The 17,268-nt window shown below is 42.6% G+C and overlaps 1 protein-coding gene and 1 long non-coding RNA gene across 10 annotated transcripts in view; one reads left to right on the forward strand and one right to left on the reverse strand.

Annotated features, from left to right (window-relative positions):
- LOC308578571 overlaps positions 1-17,268 on the forward strand; it is a 40,450-nt gene that overhangs the window by 5,597 nt on the left and 17,585 nt on the right. For all 9 annotated transcript variants that reach the window (XR_014003988.1, XR_014003989.1, XR_014003990.1 and 6 more), the window contains exons 2-3: positions 10,181-10,239; positions 13,448-13,533. This is a non-coding gene — a long non-coding RNA (uncharacterized lncRNA). The remainder of the gene's footprint in view (positions 1-10,180; positions 10,240-13,447; positions 13,534-17,268) is intronic.
- Positions 3,533-7,132, reverse strand: FOXI1 (forkhead box I1). The gene is made up of 2 exons (XM_081181617.1): positions 6,510-7,132; positions 3,533-5,500 (listed from the first exon to the last, which is right to left on the reverse strand). The coding sequence occupies exons 1-2, from the start codon at positions 7,081-7,083 to the stop codon at positions 4,941-4,943; spliced, it is 1,134 nt and encodes a 377-aa protein (XP_081037743.1). The 5' UTR covers positions 7,084-7,132; the 3' UTR covers positions 3,533-4,940.

Genomic DNA, 17,268 nt, shown 5'->3' on the forward strand with positions numbered 1-17,268 from the left:
GATTCAAGTGGAAAAGATTTCTTCACCTGACAACCTTCCTTGACATAATGCTTCCTGGTGATCTTTCCTACTTGCTTAGAGACATCCTCCTCCTCAGACTAAAAAAGAGAGGTGAAAGGGTACATAGACCTTGACTGCTCAACACCTGCCAATACTCAACACCTGTGTGTGTCGGATTAGTTGAAGCTGGAAGGTCATGACGTACAAGTCAAACAAAAACTAGGGATTAGCACTGGTCTGGGTCAGTAACAAAGTAGTTCTGCATATGCTTTATAACCCTCTAAGTAAGAATTTGTTGAATAAGCACTATCTGAGGCTGCATTCACACAGCAGTTTATTCCATTTCCCTGATGTTTCCCTAAATGTTAATTTCCGCATTATATTTCAGGCTTCATATGACGTAAAAGCCAGTTCTCTCTAAGGGCTCACTTCCATGTTATTCAATTCCCTTAACCCAGAAAATTTGCGGCCATGTACAGTTCTTTCCTACTGCTTTCAGAAGGAAACACACGTGTGCAGAAAGGGTGGGGTAGTAACAACATCATCCAACAACATTTGTTGTATCATACCATACCCACTGGTGTGAATGAAATTTAGCACAACTTGCTGGTATAGCAATCAAATAGCCACAGTTCCATAATGCCACAGGTACTGTAGTGGGAAACGAACATTAGCAAACAGGAGAGAAGCACTAATATTCTAATCAGGGAAACTAACACAATATTCCCTGTGTCAGAGTGCACCCTGAATCTTTGGCCGCACTGCATGAAGGACTGGCATGTTTGTTATGAAGCCTTTGGACTGACAGCTTGCCTTTCTAAAACTTGTTAGACTTGGAAAAAGAGATGTTTCCCAGTAGATCAAAAGTAGGATTTGCGTTTGAATGAATTCAAGTTCCAGAGCTGCTTTGACAAGTTAGCACTGAGAGTAGAGTGGAAATAATCATGTCTTAGTTCATAAGGTGGCTTGATGAGTCAGTGCATCTGGCTATTAACGTTGGTGGTTTGAGCCCACCTAAGGGTGACTGTGGGCTGGATTCCTGCATTGCAGGGGGTTGGACTAGATGACCCTCAGGATCCCTCCCAGCTGTACAATTCTAAGGCCGAGCAGAACTTGTTTTAAAAATGTAAATTAGAAGTGCTATGTAGAAAGTACTGTGTCCAGTTCTGGGCACCACAGTTCAAGAAGGACACTGACAAACTGGAACGTGTCCAGAGGAGGGCAACCAAAGTGGTCAAAGGCCTGAAAACGATGCCTTATGAGGAACGGCTAAGGGAGCTGGACATGTTTAGCCTGGAGAAGAGGAGGTTAAGGGGTGATATGATAGCCATGTTCAAATATATAAAAGGATGTCACATAGAGGAGGGAGAAAGGTTGTTTTCTGCTGCTCCAGAGAAGCGGACACGGAGCAATGGATCCAAACTACAAGAAAGAAGATTCCACCTAAAGAGCTCTCCAGAGCATTTGTTCATCTTCTAGGTTGCTCTCTTTTTTATGCTTCACCCCACTACTCACATCCTTTCACAAGCAGATTGGCAGAGAAAGCAAACTACTGCAGAAGACCATGGAACTCCATGCAGGCCCATTTCACCGCCCCCTGCCCTGGCTTTGGTAGGCCTGGACCACTGGTGGCTTTCTCACTAGGCTCTGAGCTGAGCATGAGCATGAGCATGATCAAGGCCAGCTCCAGCACATGGCTGGGTCAGTTACCCACCAGACCCTCCCAGACCAGCAAAGGCTTGCTGCCAATCTTAATTTCCACAAAGCAAAATCTGAGGAAAATCTGAGGCCACATGAGAGAGTTCTCAGCTGGCATTTCCTGTACACCCACTACATTAAAAGCAGATCCCCCTGTCTTCCCAGAGCTACAATTGCCAGCCTCCCTAACAAATTGCAGTTCCCAGGATTCTTTGAGGGGAGAATGTGCTTTAAATGTAGATTGCATATGCAGCCTTAAGAGAGACCATTGGAGCTAACACTCAGCAGGATATCAGTGTACCAGGGACATGGGGGTAAAGTGATGCAGGATAGCCATTCTGTCCCCAGATCACTCCATACCCAAACACAGGAGTCATGTAAGTGCCTTGCTTTGGCAGATGGAAATCTTAGGAGGAGATTTCAAGTGGGAAAAGCATTTAGTCTTAAGCAGTCGAGCAGGGATTTTTTTTACCGCTTCTGTTGCATAAAACATTCACGTTTCCTTTCTGCATGCTTTCATTTTTCAGACATGTGGATTAATGCACGTTCACACTTTATACTTTATGTAAATAGTCGACTAAAGTTATTGTTCCCCACCCACCCAAGCACTCTCAGGCTGGACTGTAATAAACCCCCAGCTTCTCACAGTGTTCAAGGCAACTTACAGTAGACCAACTCATTTACATAATGGACGGGATTCAGACTTTGCTCCCAGTGGCTGAGGGAGTGGAGGCTGTCTTTTGATAATTCCCCTTCCTTCTGTAGCCTCAAGCAACATTCTGCCATTGTTCCAGAGGGCTGAGGAACCTTCTGGACCAGGGGTCGGAGCTTGTGCTTGGGGGCTGCAGGGGGAAGGAGATTGCCAACAGTCTTGTCAGCCTCTCCTTTCTCCTCCAGTGGGATCCCTCTGCCGGATCAAAAAGCTTTCTGTGGCTGGGAGGGAGTCTTTATGTCTGCAGCAAGTTAAGTCAGTATTCCACCAGACAGGCAGTACTCAGCTAAATAAGTCAGCAAGCAGAATGGCTTCTCCTTGTGCACAAAGTGGAAGTTCCGCTTGTGCAAAACACTCCCAGATGTCTGGGAGAAGACATCTGAAGGCAGCCCTGTTTAGGGAAGCTTTTAATGTTTAATGGACTATTGTATTTTAATATTTTGTTGGAAGCTGCCCAGAGTAGCTGGGGAAACCCAGCCAGATGGGCGGGGTATAAATTATTATTATTATTATTATTATTACTACTACTACTACTACTACTACTATATTGCATAAAACACATATATACTCATAAACAGACATGACAACATCCTTCGCCCAGAGACAGATTTTGAGCATGGTGCAGTCAAATCTTACTCCAGTGGAAGGCCATGTGGTTGGCTCTGTTCCATTGTAATCGGGACTAATTTAATTTAGCTGGATCATTATTACGTATTTCCCTCTTTCACTAGTTAGGCAATTTGTGTCACTCTTTTGTATGCAACTTAATACTGCCCTTTAAGTTTGGGAAGTGGTATGCGATAACTATAGCTGGCCCATTTGACAATTGTGTCCTGCTTTGTAGGTGTTATTTTGTGATCAGGGCATGTAGCTCACTGATATTAAAGAGCTGGCAAGCAAATGTTGCCCTGTTTGCCCCTTTGAATGAGAATTTGTTGTGCTAGTTCCCCACCAGCCTGCAAGTTAAGTACAAGTTAAATCTCCAGATCTTGAGCTGTTGTCAGAAGAACATCACAATAATCCATTTTCATCTTATTTGTTTTGGCACATACTGTCAACTTCAAGTACAATACATACACAGTTTTTACAAACAAATGTTTTATTAAAAAATACTTCCCTGCATGTGCTCTTAATGAAACAGTAACCAAAATATGCAGAATAAAAATATCAAGCGACAGTGTTTTCTTTGTCATCATAATACATAAAGGTCCCCTTGGCAACCTTGCCAGAGAGCATTTGTTAGGGCTGCAATCCTTTACCCACTTATCTCAGAGTAAACCCCATTGAACTTAATGTGACTTACGTCTGAGTAGACATGTATAGGATTGCACTGCAAAACTGCCCCAAGTTTATGCTTTACAGTATTGTATAAGAAAGGTGTACATAAATTAACCTTCATGTTAAAAAAAAAAGAAATAAAAGAATGCCCCATTTGTGTTAATACCGTGGACAGAGATTGTTTAAGAACTGGAAAATAAAAAGGCTTCTTTCCCCCCCCTTGGAAAATGCACTAGCAACCAACATAAAAGATTCTTAGGTTCTCATAAAATAGCAGTGTTGAAACTTGGCGAGTACATAGAAATTTTACCTTTCCACCCAAACACCATGCTAACAAAATTAGTGACAACTTCTATGTCAGGTCGGCTGCCTGGACTAGCATGACTGCAAACTGAGTTTTAGATTTATTTATTTTTAAATACCAGTAGTAGTAATGGGTTTTGAAACAGACCCAAACTATCAATTCCTGTTCCGAAATCTTTTTACCCTCACACCTGTAAACATAAAAGATTAAAGGCCAGGCTTTTAAATATGGATTTTATTAAGAAGGAACAGAAGTTTCTAGTACTTCCTACCCTTTGTTACACTTCCCCCCGTTAAGTGTTGTTATATCATGTTTCACAGAACCATCAGAATGCACATGCATATTCTGAAGAAAGTAGCAGATCTCATGGACATGATCCGATCAATGTTATGTTCTTTTAAATCCCATTGGTTTCAGCTGAAGAGAAGCATCAACTCTCCAATTGAAAATCAGTGAGATTTAAAAGTACTTGCCAATGACCAAATCATGCCTTAAGCAAGAAAGCAGAATCAAGACCATTTCATGAAGTTTTAGTCATTCCCGCCCCCCTTTGTATGGTGAGCAAGCAATAGAAGAGTCACTTTTCCAAGGCAGTCTTAGGTGTAAAGTGATGATTCCATTCTGTTTTAATGGCAGAAAGTATTGAAGCAGTGATTACTATGGAGTTAAAAATGATATGCTGTCCTGTACAGATCCTAAGACAAGTGGAAGTTTGCTGTCAGTCATGGCTGTACAGTGCAGCTTGAAGCTTCTGTGGCCTATGAATACCACTACCTGAAAACATTGGCCATGAATACCACTACCTTGGCCATGACAGAGATACCTTTCTGGTGTATCTTAACATAAATTGAAAGAAGTGAGGGGGCTAACGTGAAGCACCTTTCCCGACAATATTTTCTCTCCCTGTATCCTTACATTTTCCCCTCTTTTCACAAGACCTCCCTCTGTTTACACCTCAGTTCCCTCTCTGGAATATAGAGTATTATTTGCAGCGAGGCTGTTGTAAAAGCTGCTGTTGAACTGGTTGAGAACTGAGCTGCCATAGCCAAGATGACCAGAGGACATGGAATTGGACCATGGCTCTCCACTGCCATGGCTGGAGATGTTGGCAAGAGGGGTGTATGAGTTGAAGCCTACCACGTTCTGTCCCATTTTGTCACCAGCATCGGTGCCAAGTCCTAGGGCCACTGAGCGGCTGACTGAATTGGACCCATTCACATAAGCTGTCATGCTTGACAGGAAGTTGTTGAGGCAGGGAGTGGTGGAAGATGGTGGTGGAGATCTCTTTTCAGGGGAGCTCTCTGCTCCAGAAGATGAGTTCTCCAGCAGGTCTTGGTGCTCTGCTGCCACCTTGGGGCTGCCAGTTAAGGCGCTGTCCTCCGATTTGTCAGAAGCAAGAGACGCTGTGCTGGCACTGCAGTCAGACTTCTTCTTCCTCTTCCGCCGAAAGTTTCCATTGTCAAACATCTTCTCACAGTTCGGATCCAGAGTCCAGTAATTGCCCTTCCCTGTTAGAACAAGAGCAGCAGAATGTAAATATAAATCACAGCCAACAAAGAGATGGTTCTCAGGGCTTATTCTGGCTTGGATTCAGAAAAAGCAACACATTGGGAAACACCCTTTAAGAAAGACAGAGACTCTCTGCTTGTATTCAAATCTGTCCAGATCCTTATAGCCAGCCCCTGTTCAGGCTTTAGGTAAACTGAAGCTGAACTTTTACTTCAATGCAACTTGGTATTTCAGTCCTAATAGCCCACTCCACTCCCCGCCCCCACCGCCAAAAACACTTTACAAACCCTTCATTAACATCAGCAGATTTTACTGAGACAAGGCACTATTTGCCCTCCGGCAAGACAGCAATCAGGCAGAGTGATTGTGTCCCCCAGTAACACCCAACAAGAAATCAGCCCTGAAAGTGAGTTCCTTAAAAAAACAGCTCAAGTGTTTTTATATTCAAGACAAAGGAACTAATGAATTCTAGGCCACCTATGGACCAGACATCCCCACCCCAAAAAACAGCCCTGGTTGCTTGTGTGATCTTTAATCAACAAAGAAAGAATTTCACAGCATGGAAAAGATTATCAATTGCCAATGTCTTTGAATCAACCTACTATTAAAGTCATAGGATCAAGGGTTAATGAAGAAGTTGACAAATTTACTAAGGGTATTCAATTGCTGCTAGGGAGCCTATAGAAAATAGGGATTGTAGAATCTTACAAAAAATATTTTAGACACATCACCAGATTCAAAAAGCAAACAATTTTTCTCCCACACCCTGGCACCCCAATAACTTTATTTCCCTGGTGGTAACCAAACAAACAGGTATTAGGGAGTAATTTAGGAAGGAGAGGACAAATAGCATAGCTACCATTCAAGGTTTCATAGGAGTCTGCCTTTACTTTGCTGGAAACTGGATCAGAATCACATTTAGCCTACTAGATACCCTGGGGAACTTATGGGTGAATGTCCTCTTAAGGGAGCCTGAGGGGTGCAATTATTATTAAAAAGTCTTCTTACCTGGGTCATCTTCATCCCGGGGCACCTTCTTGAAGCAGTCATTGAGAGACAAGTTGTGCCGTATGGAATTCTGCCAACCAGCTTTGCTTTTGTTGTAGAATGGGAAGTTGTCAGCGACATACTGGTAGATTTGGCTGAGGGTCAGTCTCTTGTCCGGGGCTCCATGGATGGCCATTGCAATGAGCGCAGAATAGGAATAAGGTGGTCTGACCAGCTTCATCAGCTCTTCTTGAGAAGGCATTGGGAGCCAGCCCATTTCATTCCCTGCCAAGCCGTGCATGTTAGGCAAGAGCTGCCTTTGCATCCCATAGGCTGGTGGGATGTATGGGCTTCCATTGGTTCCCGGTAGGTAAGGTGGACTGTTAATGGAAGGTCCATTTAACCACAAGTAAGGGTTGGGTGTAGCATTGTAGTCCCCTGTTTCAAAGTTTGTAGGCCTCTGTGGACTAGGAATATTCTGTGGATGAAAGAAATTTTCATAGTAGATGTTCATTTCAGGAGGTTCCTGCCCAATGTTAGGAAATTGCGGGCTGCAGCGGTGTGGTGAGTGTATCTGTGGATCAAATGAGCTCATAATCTAGCTCTGGCAGTTGACCAAGTTTCAACACACCTGTGTTACTCCTTTCCCTGAGACAGGTGCATCATCTGTGCTGGCTAGCTCTGGTACTTATACACCTGTAATGTTTAGGTTTCCCTTCCAAGGCTCAGCCTAGTGCATCCTGATAGGCTGGAGATCAGGGTGATATCCCTTTTTTGGAATGCTGACAGCCCAAGCCAGTAATAGATGTCGCATTAACCAAATTTGAAAGTTACAACTGTTTATCTTTTTAAATGAATGGAGGAATTTTCCACTAGTGTGATTGACATGAAGAAACCTGAAAATCACTTGCACGTAAGTTGATGCAATGAGCGAGATAGTCTTCCTCAAATGCAAGTAGAACACAGTAGTGAATGCAGAGACAAGCAAATGTGTATATTCTGTTGTTAATACTCTTAAACCACCAAAGAGATCTGCAGTTTAGGAATATTTGTGATTTCCCTGTTTAGGAATATCCATATTTTAAACTATGAGGGCTTCTGTCCTGCGCACACACTATGGACTACATAAGCAAATGCTCTTAGAATCACACTGTAAGCCTTTCACATTTCTTATGGAAACAGTGTATTTGGTAAGGAAAATGTATCTTGCTAACAGCACAATCCTGTGTTGCTCAACTCAGAAGTGATTCCCACTGGCTTCAGTGGGGTTTACTCCAAGGTAAGCCAGGGGTTAGAGACAGAAAATATTTTACCAGCGTGCTGCTAATGAGCTATCTTTAGGCAGAAGGAAATAAAGGATTTTTAAAAATCCATTGCTAAATATCTTGGGAACCTAAGAATAGGCTTTCTACAGTTTTATCTCTCAGACAGGATTCTTGTACCTTTAAAAACTCTGTTAAACTGAAATTCAAGGGGTGAAGTTTTCCCTTTTATTTTGTCTACTCCTGGGTCTACTTCTGGGTAATTTACAGTAGATAAGCTTTGGTTCACACTACTTTATTTAATAAATTTTTGGATAGCCAGTACTGGATTTTGTGTGTTGAAGGACTGTGGACTCTGTTCATTTCTGGTAATCAAGACAAACTATTGGGCTTGGAATTCTTGACTCCTAAGAATACGTCTTTTGTACCTCACTCCTGGCAGATCTGAAGGTTATAGTAGAAAACAAAGTGGACTCTGAAAGCCTGAAGTCTGCCTACCCCCTGTTCTTTACATGCTGGGGAAAGCACTACCAGTTGAATTTCTGCTTGACATACAAGAACTACCTCACTCCCAAACAGAAGTAACAACCCTTTCATTTTAAAATTAAATTAAATATGTTTGTAAGGAATTATAGAAGCTAGAGGTAAACAAATGGGGTACCAGGGAGTTTGGAGTGTAACTTGACTAATTATGGAAAGAAATTGTACATTGTTCTTTGTTATATTAAAAACCAACCAGAACATTGCTCTCTCTCTGTGTGTGTGTGTGTGTGTGTGTGTGTATGCACACACCACACACACATACTTATTTCTGCCTGTAAAATTTCATGCCTCTTTTTTGTGATTGTGGTAGAAATTGTTGCCTCAATGTTAAAACTGCATCATTATATTGCAAATAATTTACCACAATGCAAATCATTTATTTAGTATAACCAAGTCTCTTCTTTCCTCATCTGAATCCTGGGGAATTTACAGTCATTGGAGCATTGGTTTAAAATACTTCAATAAACCTCGATTTTGTAAAACATATTGCCATGTCATCAGCAACGCCAAAGGTCACCTGCAGCTTCTTCCATGTTTCCCTAGAAAAGTTTGTATGCAGGAACTACATGGGTGGGGCTATGATGCAGTTCCTTCCCACTTGAGGGTTGCCAAGCTTTGAGAAGGTGGGCAAAGTTTCCATCCCAATGCAGAAAATATATAAGTTGTCCTAGAAATTCAACAATACAAGACAAACCAGAGGTGTGAAATGTCCATGATAGAAGCAACCAGATAAGAACAAAACTCTTTCCAGCTAGACTTAATTCTTTCATTACCCATACACATATTTTAAAGCCATCTCATAATTTAATCCAGGAAATAATTCAAGTATCTTAAATGTTACATGCCATATCAGAGCACAAAACAGCACAGGTTCCCCCACAAAGAAAACAGGCGTTTCACAGAAAAGCATACCTGCTGGACTGGAAAACATAGTTTGTACCAATGAACATTATTCTGAATTCAGTAGGTGCTTCCTGATTATGTATGTGGCTATACCTGCTGAGCTTCTCAACGCTATTCAGCTGTTAAAGTTGCAGGAACCTCTGTTAGGAAGGGAGGTGGCAACCTTGAGCACAGATATTAATAAACTGGCCAGTGGGTATTTTTCTAATAGTCATTTTGGAAATGCCACATAAATATGAACAATGCTCTTCCCAGCTATCATCCTGAAAAGTCCTTGCTCTGCAACTCTCTTCCATAGCAATATACAGATCCAGAGGAATCACTTAGCACAGCTCTCTTGGCACTGCATATGTTTGGAATGCATGTGGCGAGTGCATGATTGAAATCTTCCCCATGGTCAAAGCCAGCATGAGGGAGAAGGCCACATGAAAAGGAAGAGCTAATTCTTCATGTACATATTGATACAGGCGGAATATTCAGCCATGCAGCTCCTCACCTCTGTTCAAAAGTGGTCCAGTCCAGTACTGCGTGAATCTTCTGATTAGGCAGATCAGCTAGTTGCTTAGGATTCTAGCACCTTTCAAAAGGTACTGGGCAAACCTCCAGTTAATCTGGCCATTTGCTTTATTTGCATTTAAAATCAGGAATAATATGAATGCAATCCTTTCTCAGCTCAGTGTTTGCATAAAAACTGTTCAGGAGAATCAGATTCACAAGTTACTAAGAGAAGCCACTATGGTTGGAAGGAAGGGACTTTGCTGATTTGAAAATGCAGCTAGAAAATACCCGGAGAAGGTTGCTAGTTCATTAAAAGTGCACTTGAAATACAGACAGGTGAAAGCCTTTTAAAGTCTCTTTTTCATGTAAGTGAAAGTTCAGCCACAAGTAGGCTTTGATGATTAGCTTCTAAATGGGTTGCTCCCTGGGGCAGCGCGTCCTTATTTATACCTAAAATATACTGACATGGGTGTTTTCCATATGCAGGCTTTGTAAGGAATCCACAGCTGGGGCAAAGGAAGAAAAGAATTGAACTCACCTCCAAGGTATTATTAAACCTACTATTCTAAAGTTTTAGATATCAAAGCAGAGTCCAAGTGGTCTGTGCTGTTGGCAGTTTGTTCAAGAATTTAAGGCTACAATGTACAAAGGCAAGCGGCATGCACTGCACCAAGGAGAACTTGGGTAGCAATCCTAGATGCATTTATCTGAGAGAAAGTCCCATTGAAGTTAATGGGGCTTACATTCAAGGAGGTGTATATAGGATTGTGATGTTGCAGAAAGATGCTAGGCCTCCTCTACTCCCCAAAATTAGAGGGAAGTCTGCATAGCAGATTTATATTAAGCAAATAGTAAAGAAGTTGAGCTCAGTATGTGAGCTGTTCATGCTGTTTCAGCCAGACAAGGAGAAAAGAAAGCCTTGCAGAGCAAGCAGAAGCCTGCCTACACAAGCATTTCATTGTGTGTTGTAACTTGCAAATTTCATTGGACTTTATGAGAATTGGATGTATTGGTTTGGCTTCAGCATATTGACAATGCATCTTGATAGAATACCATTTATTTACAAAGCCTTTGCTTTGCTTTAACAAATGAATGGAACGCCTGGATGGAAATCACTGCCCTCCTTCCATAGACAGTACCTTAAACTCAGCAGCAGCAGCAACAACAAATACCATCAGTTAATTTTGCTATCACTTTAATTCTCTATCTCTCTCTCTTTTTCCTGGTTTAACGTTTTCAGTCACCAGTAATAGCAATCCATTTATTTGTCTGATTGCATGCTGGCAATTGTAGACATAGTTCTAGGCCAAATGCTGTCTCCGGACGTATCCAAGGCTGCAACCCTATACTCCAGGGGTGGGGGACCCTTTTCAGCCTGAGGGCCACATTCTGTCACAAGCAAGCTTTGCAGGGCCCACATGCTAAAGGTGGCCAAAGCCAGAGGCGAAAAGTGGGTAGAGCAACAGGTGTGATTCTTTCCTTTGTACAGCAGGCTGCATAACAATTCAAAGATTTCTACACACACACACACACACACACACACACACACACACACACACACACACTCCAAGCAAGCAAGAAGCATTATCACAGTTCAAAGACACATTCCAGCCAGGCAAAAGCACCTGAGGTGGTTGCAGAACAGGGCCAGTGAAGGGCGTGCCCTGAGGAGAAAGAGTGTCAGCTGGGGAGAGTCCTAAGGGCTGAATAGAGAGGCTGCATTTCCCCCCTCAGTGTGGAGGCTCCTCACAAACCTTCTAAGCCTGGAATGAATCCCCATTGAACTTTTGAGTTGTGCAGACAGCTGGGCCCCTTCCAACTGCTGATTCAGTGGGACCTTCTTCTGAATAGATGTTCAGGAATGCCCTATGCTTCAACTTTCCTGCTTCTTAAGAGCTGTGTAGAAATATTACACCCAAGTCAAATTTGCTAAGCTCTCCTACAGCATAAGGCTGTAACTGCCTACACAGAATTAGGTCCCTCTGAGTTCAGTTGGGCTTACACATAGGTAAGTGGGTGTAGGGTAGCAGCCCTCATCTCTTTTGCAGCTTGACATTTAATTAAATCTTTGCTGTTTGCATTTAAGAAACACTAAAATATTCTCCAGAGAAGTAACCATCTTAAATTGTCTTGCAAGAAAGTATATTTTGACATGTTAAACACTTCACAAATTTATTGTGCCATAAGCTTTTGTATACTACAGTCTACTTAGTCAGATTCACACAGTACAACCTTTGTTGCAGGTATACAGTAGAGGGACTGTAAACAGAAATGAGAGGGAAATAAAATGCAGAAAGTACAGAGAAAGTGACAGTTATGTAGGTAAGTGGTAATTCACAAAGGTAAAAGGTAAAGGACCCCTGGACGGTTAAGTCCAGTCAAATTCAACTATGGGATGTGGTGCTCATCTCTGCTTTCAGGTCGAGGGAGCTGGTATTTGTCTACAGACAGCTTTTCCGGTTCATGTGGCCAGCATGACTAAACTGCTTCTGGTGCACGGAACATCATGATGAGTGTCAGAGCGCATGGAAACGCCGTTTACCTTCCCGCTGCAGCAGTGCCTATTTATCTTCTTGTGCTGGTATGCTTTTGTTGAACTGCAAGGTTGGCAGGGGCTGGAACAAAGCAACAGGAGCTCACCCCGCTGCACGGATTCGAATTACCAACCTTATGATTGGCAAGCCCAAGAGGCTTGGTGGTTTAGACCAGTGTTTCCCAACCGGTGTTCCGCGGCACACTAGTGTGCCGTGAGACATCGGCTGGTGTGCCGTGGGAGGGAGGCGGGCGAGTCGGGCGGCGAGAGGCAGCGGCGGCGAGGATCTGCGTCGAGCCGGGGGCGGCTCCGCGGTGGTGGTGCCGAGCGGCGGGGCAGCGCGCGCAAAAGGGAGGAGCGCGAGACAGCGGAGGAGGAGGAGGCCGGCATGTCCGGGCAGCAGCAGCAACAGCAGCAGCAGCAACTCCCGGCGACGGCTCCTCAAGCCCCGCCGCCGCCCCCTCCTCCGCCCGCTATCGCCGCCACCACCACAACAGCCGCCGCCGCCTCAGCTGCCGCCGTCCCTCAGTCCCTCGCTCTGCTGCCTCCTCCCACCCCGGCAAGGGGGAGGGAAAAAACTTTCACTTTTGTGCGTCCCTCCCGGCGTGACGCTGCGCGCTGACGTCACGGGGCGGGGCTTTAATGGTGGTGTGCCGCGAGATTTTTTTCCGGTAAACAGGTGTGCCGTTGCCCAAAAACGTTTGGGAAACACTGGTTTAGACCACAGCGCCACCCGACAAAAACAAAATAATGTTGATAACACAGACATCCTGGCATTGATAAACCAATTAACACACATAGGCTGCAATCCTAGCCCAATTTACCTGAGAGCATTCAGAGAGAGTTCTACTTCTGAGTAAACATGGTTAAGATTGCGGCTGAAGAGTGACTGATAATCATGATTACCACCCATACTTTTCTACATTGTTTTTCCTTCTGCTTACCCACACACCAGCAACGTATATATGTTCCTGCATTTCAGGCTACTTTATGCATCTGATGAAGTGGACTGTAGCCCCCAAAAAGCTTAAGCTTTAATAAATTTGTTAGTGTTTAATGTGCTATAAAGCTCTTTGTTGCTTTTACTGAAATATTTACTTCTAATGAAGTTATAAAATGATTTAAAACAAGGGTGAAAAACAAGGTACTGGTTTTATGTTTTGCCATAGTTTTCAAGTATTTATTTATTCAACTGACTCAGTATGTTTTGACTACTGTAGGTGAATAGCTCCCTCTTGTGAAAGCTGTTAGAAGCACACTGGAAAAAATATGGTTGGTCTATTCAGAGTAGCAAAACCTTGTGCAGGTAAGTACACAAGCCAACCGGCTGCTTCTCCTATTATATGTTTTAGAGCGTGGGAAGGCTCCCACCATGTTTCCACACCTTTGCACAAGTATACCAATATCTGTTTCTAAATCAGCTCTATATACAACTTCAAACGCTTTTTTAAGTGATGCTGAAACAAAGCGCATCTCAGTACTAACGTTCAGTGCAAATGGAGTTAAAAGCCATTATGTGCATTCCAGCCAATGCGGGTTTTATTTTTAAATTACAGATATGGGGAATGTGAGAAGCAATTTCAGGATCACTTGTGAAAAGTCTGCAGAATTGCTCCTAAAGCATTGCTGTTGATGATGAGTCCATTAGCAAGTAGATACATGTACTATTCATCCAGACAATTCCCTTGCAAGTAAAAAATGAAATATATGTAAGGTTGCTACATAATGTATGAAAATTGTAACAGCTTTTGAGACTGAACCTAAAATTGCATTTTGGAGAAAAGAACATACATACCTGTGTCTAAGGCTGTACGGAAACATAATGTCGGAAAAGTATCCTCTACGAAAGCTCATACCAGTAACTAACTTAGTTGGTCTCTAAGGTACTACTGGAAGGAATTTTTTAATTATTTTTATTTATTTTATTATATTTCATTTGTTCTTTTTTCAAAGCTCTTTGGCCAGAACCACTCTCAGAGTGGCTTATTTTAAAATATTTTAAAAACAGTCCCTGCCCTTAGGCTTACAACTTTAGGAAAGGAAAATCTGACATGGAGGGGAAAGGGGAACAAGTGAACATGTTACAGGGTTCTTATTACGACCAGCTTGGATGGAAATGGGCTGCTCACAGTTCATAAAATAGGCCTTGGCAACCCCTAAGGAATAGCCTAGTAACTCAGACTTCCTTGGAACAAAGACCACTTCGAAACAACAAAAAACAAATTTGTTGGTAAACTGCGTCTTGAGATTCCTGCATAGCAGGGGGTTTAGATGACCTTTGGGAGCCCTTCCAACTCCACAAGTTCTATGAGTCTGTGATTCAGTAGCAGCTCATTTACTGGGGCTTCATATAAGAGGAACACTTGTGAATTTTAATCTCTCAGAATATTTGGAAACACAAAAGTTCCCTCCCTTAAAAAAATTGGGGTTTTTTTGTGTTACAAAGCAAAAAACTAAACAGGGAACGGTACATCTATTGTCTCCACTTTCAATTCATAGTCTTTTTCACAGTTCGATTATGTTTGGTGAGAGACATTTTTGTCATAGACACCTTGCAGTTTCTTAATGTGGGGGGGGGGGGGTTGTGTCAGCATCACACGGGCATGTCCTTTGTGTATTTATTTATTTTTATTGATATTGCGAGAGGTTAGGGGTTCCCGAGCTTGGTTGGTTGTGTTTAGTTGATAGTGGTGTGGCTTATTTGTGTGAGGGAAGCGGGATAAGTTGTTGGGTCAGGTAAGGCATATTGATTTGTATGCTGTTGGGGCGGATAGGTCATTGTCCTGTCTTGCTGAGTATGTAATAAAGGGGAACCACACTGGGGTGAAGGCATCCTCCGTAGCTTTTCCCCATGCTAGTTTGAGTTTGTTGGTTAGCTTTTCTAGTGTTGTGGTTTCCCATATATTTTGGTACCAGTGGTCTATGTTCACTCCTGATAGGTCCTTCCAGTGTCTAGTTATGATATTTCTAGCCGCATGAGAGTAACTGACTTATGAATTTCTTGTAGTGTGCGTGTGTGTTGTTGTCCTGGAAGATATTTAATAGGGCGTGTTCTGGAGTTGCTTCTATTACCTTTTTTGTTATTTTGGAAATTTCCTGCAGCACTGATATCCAGAAGGGTTGCCACCACATGTGGAGATTTGTGCCTATTGTGGTGCAGCCTCTCCAACATTTAGATGAAGTTCCTGGGTATATCTGTGCTAGCGTCTGTGGTGTTAGGTACCATCTGTATATATGTTTTAGGGTAACTTCTCGTCTTTTGGCTGAGATAGATTTGAATGGTGGTTTAGACCATAGTCTAGACCATTTGGTATGGTTTAATTCCTGCTCCCATTGGTTTTTAATTGTGGTAAAGGGGTCTATAGTGTCTTGGAGTAGTATTTTATATATTGTAGAGACCACCCCTTTACTGTGTCCTTCTGTTGTTGGGAGGAGTTTCTCAAAGCTAGTCAGTGGCCTGCTAGCTGCTGTTTTCGTTGCTGGGTTGTTTAGTAAGGCTTGTAGTTGGTGGTGGGTTAGCCACCATTGGAGTGTCCCCTAGTTTATCTTGTGTTTCCTGTATTGTTATGGGCTTGTCATTTCCGTAAAAGTTGGTTGTGTATGTGTGTGTCACGTGGGTTGGACCCAGAGTACCCTTTCTGTGCAAGGAAGGGCTCAATAACTGGAGGACACTCACAATATTTGTCTATTTCTCCTTCATCTCCAACACCATTCCAAAGTGTCACCAATCCTCCAGAACAGGTTTTGAAGGAGCTGCAGTGGGGAAGAGGAATTGGCAAAACTTGCTTCACCCTTCTTCTTCTTCCAGCAGAACTCCACTCATGGGAATTCTGAATCCAAGCCTCTGCCTTTAATTTGATTGTTTAAAACCACCACTCCATGGGTTCACTATTCTTCAACATAGTAAATATAGCTCCCCAATCATGCAGGCCATTCTCTGAAAGGGTAAGGAAAATCTATTACTTTGCCTGGGCTAACAGATCTACATTACAGCTGCATTTAGACAGCACTTTATTCTACCTTGCCAACATTTTCTTACTTGTTGGTATTCACATTTTATGTGATCTTTCAAATAATGTAAAAATCACTTCTGGAAATCAAGAGAGAAGCACTAGTATAAGTAAAACTAACACAATAAATGCAGCCTTAGGTGCAATCAGATGACAGTTTATTGTTTTCACAGCTTTCCCCTGTAAGTTCCATATTATACAATAACTTATTGTAAAAGCCACTTCTGGAACTATAGTGGATTTTTGTGCAAATATAGTGCTCTTTTCCATTTCATGGAAAGGAAAAGGATAGAAAAATCCAGAAAAAAATCTCTTTGCAAATAATATGGAAAAGTGGCTTTTACGTTGTGTGAAAGCTCAAATATACTGTGGAAATTAACAGATAGGGAAATGGAACAAACTGCAATGTAAATGCAGCCTAGGTGATACAGTGCATGCAGTGGACATATTTTCCTACCAGTCTTGTGGAGGGCAAAGCCATACCTTTTGGGTCACCTTAGAATTGACTTTAGAAAGTGAGGCCTTTCTTGTAACATCCTAGCCTACAGGCTAGGAAGGCTAGCAGGCCAGTAAGTTGAAGAAAGGTTGCAATTCAGCTGCATCATGGAGAGACTTTGGGTAATATTCAACAGGCTGTTGATGGAGGTTTCTCCTCCATCTCTGTTCCCCCAGGCCTCAAAGGCATCCCTGTCTTCTCCATTCCCTGGAGAAGAATGCTGTAGGACGTTTATAAGCAAGTTCCTCGCCCTCTGCTGATACACTATTGCTTGTTTGGTGTATTCTGTATTCTGCTCCTTCAAAACAAAAACCTACGGTTTCTTGATCTTCAAAAGACACCTTGGAAAACAGGTTAACTTAGCATGCAGGGATAATGGGCAGGGACGAGTACATATGCTCATCTCCCCTCCCCACTTTTACTGCTCTCCACAAGTCAGGATGATGTTACATCCGACAAGAGTACATTTTTTGTTCCTGCGTGCACAAGTAGCTGACCAGTGTACATGCAGTTATTCACATGTAGCGTTGAATGA

Source organism: Podarcis bocagei (genome assembly GCF_964188305.1).
Source record: "Podarcis bocagei genome assembly, chromosome: 2".
Taxonomy (NCBI): Eukaryota; Metazoa; Chordata; class Lepidosauria; order Squamata; family Lacertidae; genus Podarcis; species Podarcis bocagei.